General features: G+C 46.9%; 1 protein-coding gene across 1 annotated transcript; it reads left to right on the forward strand.

The window, feature by feature from the left end:
* The first annotated feature begins 1,543 nt into the window (after positions 1-1,543).
* Positions 1,544-7,953, forward strand: adamts1 (ADAM metallopeptidase with thrombospondin type 1 motif, 1). The gene is made up of 8 exons (XM_019878398.1): positions 1,544-2,535; positions 3,588-3,928; positions 4,021-4,153; positions 4,244-4,701; positions 4,808-4,994; positions 5,139-5,317; positions 6,304-6,479; positions 6,873-7,953. The coding sequence occupies exons 1-8, from the start codon at positions 1,902-1,904 to the stop codon at positions 7,609-7,611; spliced, it is 2,847 nt and encodes a 948-aa protein (XP_019733957.1). The 5' UTR covers positions 1,544-1,901; the 3' UTR covers positions 7,612-7,953.

Raw genomic sequence — 7,953 nt, forward strand, 5'->3', positions numbered from 1 at the left:
TTTCCTTCCACATTCCAAAAACATACGTTAACTTATTGATGACACTACATTTACCATAGGTCATATTGAGTGTGGAAATTTGTGTTCTGTGATTGCCTGTGGACCATTCCTTAGTGCACCCAGACTCTCGTCCTAAATCTGCTGGGGGAGGATGTAGCTCACCTATCACACGAATGAGGACAAACGGTGAGTAAAATGGAAGGATGCATTTTGGCAACGCTCTCTCTCTCTCTCTCTCTCTCTCTCTCTCTCTCTCTCATGCCACTTGACTGACGCAAGAGCGGAATTTTTTTTCTCGATCCTCCATTGTAATACAACACCGCCACCTTTGAACTAAACTGGGAATTGCTCGAGACAACGTTTGTGCGTTCTTTAGGTCGTTGCTGCCATCTAGTGGATATATATTGAATTGCAGTCCTTTTTTTCTATGCTGTTGTTGTTAAGGTGGAAGATTTAAAGGGAATTTGATTCAGTGTTTCAAATGTAGTTTTACAAAAGCTGTGCTATGATGACTATAAAGAAGCGAATATAGTGAGAATAAGTGGTACCGAAATGGATGTATGAAATATGTACCACTGCTATTCGTTATATTATTCATCGTCATCAGAACCATCTTTATTGACAAAGTATGTCCAACCCACAAGGAATTTGTCTCCGGTAGTCTGGGAAACACTTGTATCGCAATAACCAGCAACTACGATAAACAAAGACATGACACATGAGTATCGAAAGATTTTTTTTAAAGCATTTCTATGACCCAAGCGATTTAATGTTGTTCTTGTTTTTATAAAGACTGGGTAGTTGTTTCCAACAGTTTACATGCATTTCTTATTTGAAGCTAATAAAGTTGATGTGAGATGTGAGATTTTTCTTCAGAATGGTGTGGCACTTATTTAAGTAAAACCCCAGGCTACTTTATTCACGGGCTGTCCAGAGGAGACCAAGTACGGGCGGGAGGGGGAAGAGATCCGCGGACGGGGGCTGAATATGTACGTGGTCCAATGCAGGAGCTGCCTCAGCTGAAGAAGCGTTCCACCTTAAGACCTCAGCGGCCCCTCTCTGCTCCCTCTCTCCGAGAAGTTGCGTTCGGTCGCCGGCTGGCTGTGGCTCAACACAGTCGACTTGGCTCGGAGAAGCTGAGCACGCCACTCGGAGCCCTGCCGAGTGCGATGCGGTTTCCATTCCCTGTCCTGGTGATTCTTTCTGTTCCCTCGCGCACTGCAACGTACAAAGATTATGAATGTACATCGTAAATGCTACTTTAAAAAAGTCTCAGTTGCTGGGGATTTATGGGGCTCAGTCTACACAAGGGAAATAAACAGTGTGTTTACATTTAGGATCAAAACAAACGACATTCCGGTACTCCAAGGGGGAAATGTTCCTCTGTCCAAAGCTCCGGTTGTTGTTGTTGTTTTTAAACGATGATTATTATGACAACCTGAAACGTTTTGATTGCGCACAGGACTTGGCCCCTCTCAGATCAAAGGGCCCACAAAAGGGGGTGGGGACACCCGGCCGGGGCGTATTTAAAGTCGGACAATTCTGACTGCCAGTCAAAAAGCAGCGATCCATCTGGGGGTCAGCACGACGAAAGAGCAACGCTGCACCTTCAAGACAAAACCAGGCGCTGACATCTCAGTTTTGGAAGAGCAGGGAGTGCGAAAGACCCTTTGGATTTACTACTGAGATCCAGCCTTTTCATTGACTCAACTCGGCTTTTTGTCAGTGTGACTGTTAACTTCAAATAGTATTTGCACTGGATTTGGGCTCTTTTTAGACTTGTGTGCGCAGTGTGGAAAGAGCTTTGTGGAAGTTGTATGTTTTAAGTTAGTAGGACTTCACTTACGTCACCGCATCAACGTTTCCATCGTTTCCATCTGCTTGTTGGATTCCAGTTCTCCATGATGTGGCTTATCTGTGTTTCTATTGGTTTCATGGCTGGCCTGTGCGCCGGCGCGACGCAAAGCGCTTGGGAAGAGAGTACCGCGGTGCCTGTCAGGCTCGACCCAACGGTCCGAACGGCGAGTGACAGCGAACCGGATCGACCCCTCTCCCCTGAAGAAAGACAGAAAGTGTCGGAGATGAGGGTGTACAGGCTGGACGTGTTCGGTGAAGAGATGATCTTGGAGTTGGAGTCGGATCAGACATTTTTGTCCCCGGGGTTCGTCCTGCACATTGTGGGCACTCCCGAATCCGAACCGACCCAGGAACCCAACGGCGCAGATGAGTCTGATTGTTTCTTTTCGGGCACGGTGAACGGAGAAGAGCACTCTGCCGCTGCGCTAAACCTGTGCCAGGGACTGAGTGGTGGATTTTACTTTCACGGCCAAGAGTATTTCATCAAACCGCTCAACGCAAGTGAGTTCCCCGGTCAAGAGGAAAAGGAGGAGGAGGTCCACCTCATCCGCCGGAGGATTCGGCCAGAGACCGGTGAGGGCAGCGCCAAGTGTGGGGTCAATGAGGACGAAGAGAGGGTGCCAACGAATCTGGAGAAGAAGCCTGAACGCGAAGCCGCCGCTAAATCAGGCCAGACAGGTAAGGTTTTACACCCACCATTCTAAAACGAAATACTTTGTAAGTGACACAAAGTATTACACACTTACTAAGTGTGTCGAATGGCAGTTGTATGCAAAAACCTGTATAGTATGTCCAACACGTAAATTTCCGCGCACGCGTGCGCGCGTTTAGTGTAAGTGTGTGTGTGTGTGTGTGTGTGTGTGTGTGTGTGTGTGTGTGTGTGTGTGTGTGTGTGTGCGTGTGTGTGTGTGTGCGCGCGCGTGCAGATTTTATTGCCGACGCAGCAACAATTTGACAGCGCCGTACACCCTGTGCCAACAGGGGCGGAGTATGGATAGGAGTGGGTGGCACAGGCTTTACACCCCTGAGGAGAAATAAGAGGGAGGAGGGGGAGGAGGGGGTTTAAGCAGAGCCAGTTGCAGCCCTGCAGTGCTGAAACGTACTAACTCGCCTCCTGGTACAGAAATGTGTCCCCCATAAAGGATTTCCCCTCTACAAACGATGTCAGAATTTTCCAGCAGAAAAGGTCATTTTTAGAACAAAGAAGTGGGAGGAGGTGCCATGATGCTGAGTCATGGCGTCCTGCCTCCGTCACACACACAGCTTTCTTTGGAACTCAATACAGTATCGCATTCAGCCATCTGCTTTTCTCAGCAAATTTAAATTTTGTTGATGTGAACGTGTGTGTTTTGGAATGTGAGAGGAAGTTGGAGCACTGTACCTGGAGAAAACCCACACAAGCATATGGAGAATGTACCAATTCCACACGGGAGGACCCTAGCCAGAGATTGGAATAGAAAACCTCTCAACCAGGCTGTGAACCACTAGATGTAGGACTGCCCTAATTAACAACAGATGATATTAAACACGTTTTGAAAGCAAAAATCACTATTTTCATTTTCTTCAACTTTTTTCTGTCCCTGCTCATTTTCACACTTGGACACTGTTTTACCTGGTCAGAAAAAGTGTAATGACGAATAACTTTATGAAAAATGACAGGAGGAAACACAGTAACACATTGAGAGACGAGTTGTAATATATTTTCTCAAACCCGCACCCCATCCCCTCAGCCCACCACAGGACCAGGCGCTTTGTTTCCACTCCTCGCTACCTGGAGATAATGCTGGTGGCTGACCAGTCCATGGCTGAGTTCCACGGTGCTGGGCTCAAGGCTTACCTCCTCACCATCATGGCCGTGGCATCCCGCCTGTACCGCCACCCAAGCATCCATAACTCAATCACCTTGGCTGTGGTAAAGCTGCTGGTGGTCTACGAGGAAGAGAGAGGCCCTCAAGTGTCATCGAATGCTGCCATGACCCTCCGCAACTTCTGCCAGTGGCAGCGCCAGCACAACCCCCCCAGTGACCGCCACCCTGAGCACTATGACACAGCCATGCTCTTCACCAGGACGGTAAGTTGGCGGGAGAAGAGAAGAATTGTGAGCGATAAAGATGTGGAAAAGGACTACAAAGCATGTTTTACCTCCTTCATCTGCTCCTTTAGGACCTGTGTGGTGCCCATTCATGTGACACTCTCGGAATGGCTGATGTTGGTACAGTGTGTGACCCAGACAGAAGCTGCTCAATCATTGAAGATGATGGACTGCAAGCTGCATTCACCGTGGCACATGAACTTGGTGAGTAAGCAAAAAAGTGACATGTTCTGATGTGTGACAATGATGCTTTGCGTGCACTGCTAAGTGTCGTTTTGTTGCCCTGTCCTGCAGGCCATGTCTTCAACATGCCTCATGATGATGCCCAGCTGTGCTCTGGGGTGAATGGCCCCCACTGGGGCTCCCACATGATGGCCTCTACCTTGTCCAATCTTGACCAGCAGCAGCCATGGTCACCCTGTTCCGCCCTCATGGTCACCACTTTTCTCGACAATGGCTACGGTCAGTGTCTGCTTGATAAGCCAGTCAAGCCTCAACCGCTCCCTCAGCCCCTCCCCGGGACAGTCTACGATGCAGACCATCAGTGTCGGCTGACTTTCGGTGATGACTCCCAACATTGCCCTGACCTGAGCACCACATGTGCTGCTCTGTGGTGCACCGTTACAACATCCAATGGTTTGCTGGTGTGCCAGACCAAGAACTCCCCATGGGCTGATGGAACCCCCTGTGGGCACGACAGCTACTGCTTGGCCGGGCACTGTCTCACAAGGAGCCAAGCTTCCAAACACCAGGTAGGAACTTTACTCCTACTCACCATGCAACAGGAACATATTTTAGTACTGCATCACGCCTCGGCTTTGACTCAGACTGTAACCTATGCTTGTGTAACATTTGTAGACTCCTGTCAATGGTGGCTGGGGAGTGTGGGGTCCCTGGGGTGACTGCTCTCGGACATGCGGGGGAGGGGTGCAATATTCCTTCCGTTCATGTGATAACCCTTTGCCAAAGAATGGAGGAAAGTACTGTGAGGGCAAGAGAGTCCAGTACCGCTCCTGCAACATAGAGGCCTGCCCTGACGCCAATGGTAAGTCAGCATTGACATCACAGAGAAATACTCACCTAAGTGGGATTTATGAAAAACTTGCACGCTCTGATAGATCCGTGAACTTTTGCGGAGAGGAAAAAAAGCAAACAAATCTGACCACCGAAACTTCTCATTGCTCTTTAGGCTTGTCATTTCGGGAGGAACAGTGTCTGGCTCACAATGACATGTCAGCCCAAGTGTCTCTTGGATCCGGCGAGGGTGTTGAATGGGTGCCCAAATATGCCGGCGTTTCACCCAAAGACCGGTGCAAGCTTGTGTGCAGAGCCAAGGGAACAGGATACTTCTTTGTTCTCAAATCTAAGGTAAGGATTTTTGAAAATATGTTACATTACGTTTTGATTGTCTTGACAACTCTTGGTCACCCTTATGCCGACATGCAAGCCAAATGATCTGGTTTTGTCTTCCAGCACCCGGTGTACCTTGAATTATAACTTTTTTTTTAATGTTGTTTTCAAACATGCATAAAAATAATACGACAGTACAATACAATAGCTTGTCAAAAGAAATCTGTGAAATTACAAACATTAACAAATAAAAGAAAGAAAGAAAAACATAAAATAAATTACATTACTTGATCCAATATTCCAATTTATAATTCACTTTGTGTCAAAATACCACATTTAACCGCAAATATGTAGTTATCCATAATACTGTATTAATTGTCAATGTGTCATTGACTTATAATATCAATATTATACTATAGTTTCCAGACTCATTTTACTCAACAATACACTTGCAACCCTCATTTTCGAAGAACAGTGGACTATCAGTTCCCAATATTACAAAACCTTATCTTGTCTCAACCATCAAAATAATAGTAATATGTACAGTCAGTCATTCTGCAGCTAATTCTAACACCTGTGTTTAACCGCACCCCAGTACCTTTCCAAAATATGTTTTAAAAAGTTATTTTTGAACTTTTGAACTCGTTGGTCATTGCTGATCTTCAAAAGTTACTCTTTCTATATTTACACACCATAGATGTAAACACAAAAACATTTCATAGTTATTCTTTACTAGTTTGTTTTTAAATGTTCTTTCAATTACTGCTTTGTTCTTTTGCGTGTACGTGTGTGTTTGTGTGTGTGTGTGTGTGTGTGTGTGTGTGTGTGTGTGTGTGTGTGTGTGTGTGCTTTGACATGGCGAAAATGCTCCTTTATGTTTGTTCTGAAGAGTTTACAGCAAATACAGAAAACGCTTTCAATAAAAATACTTCATCCTGTTTTGAAATACAGTAACTCATTCAAAGCAGGACTTTCATTCCAGTCTGTTCTTGTGTTGCCCCCAGGTGGTGGATGGAACACCCTGCAGCCCCGATTCCACCTCAGTTTGTGTTCAAGGCCAGTGTGTCAAGGCTGGATGTGATCGTGTTATTGGCTCCAACCAGCGTTACGATAAATGTGGTGTGTGTGGAGGGGATGGCTCCACCTGCAAGAAAGTGTCAGGCTCACTGGAGCGTGCCAGGTAATATCCAGGGCATTTTTTCATTCTGAACATCAACAAATACAGACATTTATTTACGGCAAGGACAAATCAGATTTCAAATGTCGGTTGGATTGTCTTGTTATAGCGTTTGGATTTACTCCCAGTGACTGCGTGGGCTTTCTCAAGCATGTTAGGTTTATGAAAACTGTCCATAGTTGTGAATAGTTGTTTCTCTCCATGCTCCTTGTGATTGACTCGCAACTAGTCCATCTTACATACCACCACTCACCCAAAGTCAGCGGGAATAGACTCCTGTTACCCACGACCCCACCAAGGACTAGCACTCTAAAAACGGATGAATAAATAAGCTGTTCTGGCAAAGCATTCGAGTCATGGCCTGGTTAAACTAACCAATTGCTGTCTTTGTTCCAGGCCTGGGTACCAAGATGTGGTGACAATCCCAGCTGGTGCCACCCATCTTGATGTCAAACAGCGTGCGCCTGGCAATGGTCGTCATGACAATAGTTACTTGGCAGTGCGTCGACAGGACGGTACCTACCTGTTGAATGGCGATTATAAGCTAATGACCATAGAGTCGGACATTACTGTGCGAGGGGCACTGCTGCGATACAGCGGTTCTTCGGCCAGTCTTGAGCGGCTCCGCAGCTTTTCCCCCCTCCCTGAGGCTCTCACTATTCAGGTACTGTCTGTGGGGGAAGCCCCAAGGCCCAGAGTGAAGTACAGCTACTTTGCTCCCAGACCCAACAATGCTGCTTCTACCAACATCAGCGGAGGTCGTCGGCATTCGATCAACGCCATCCGAGAGTTGGGTGTTGCTGAGTGGGTTTTGATGGAGTGGGGCCCCTGCTCCCAGACCTGCGGAGGTGGTATGCAACAGAGAGAGGTCGTGTGTCTGGATCCCCAAGGCCGTCCATCCAAGGAGTGCCCAGAGGAGCTGCGACCTTTGGCATCACGATCATGTGCCTCTCAGCCTTGCCCCTCCTGGCTTCTTGGAGAATGGTCCGTATGCTCAAAGACCTGTGGCAGAGGTTTCCGAAAACGCCAGCTTCGCTGCATTGGCTATGATGGCCACACACTGAGCCACGACAGCTGTGACTTCAAAGACCGACCACGACCCCTGCTGGAGCTGTGCTATCAAGGTGCCTGCTAAGGACTGCTTTGACAATCTGACCTCAATTTTTTTTTTTTAACCAATTCATGAATTCCCCATGTCAATGACTGCATCTATATCTTCCACACCTACACACATTGCCGAAAAGCACATTGACAGTGTCACACACCCGGAGCAACAAAGTCTGCCACCTGTTTTTGGAGTGCAGCAGTGTCACGTCAGCAAGCATAGTGGACGTTCATGAATTTGAGCATGCTGTTTACAATTTCAATAGTATGCTTGTTTGTGAGAGTATGTAAAGATTTGAGGCATATATTTTGTTTGTCCAAGCTGGGCTGGACAGTTTATTGGTAGTGGAGATCGTTTTTTATATATATATAT

The sequence above is a fragment of the Hippocampus comes genome, unplaced genomic scaffold (genome assembly GCF_001891065.2).
Source record: "Hippocampus comes isolate QL1 unplaced genomic scaffold, H_comes_QL1_v1.1 scaffold345, whole genome shotgun sequence".
In the NCBI taxonomy this organism is placed as follows: Eukaryota; Metazoa; Chordata; class Actinopteri; order Syngnathiformes; family Syngnathidae; genus Hippocampus; species Hippocampus comes.

Coding starts and splice junctions, on each gene's coding strand:
- adamts1 (XM_019878398.1), top strand. CDS start 1,902: ATGATGTGGCTTATCTGTGTTTCTATTGGTTTCATGGCTGGCCTGTGC. Junction 2,536..3,587: donor CGCTAAATCAGGCCAGACAG/GTAAGGTTTTAC, acceptor CCATCCCCTCAG/CCCACCACAGGACCAGGCGC. Junction 4,995..5,138: donor GGCCTGCCCTGACGCCAATG/GTAAGTCAGCAT, acceptor ATTGCTCTTTAG/GCTTGTCATTTCGGGAGGAA.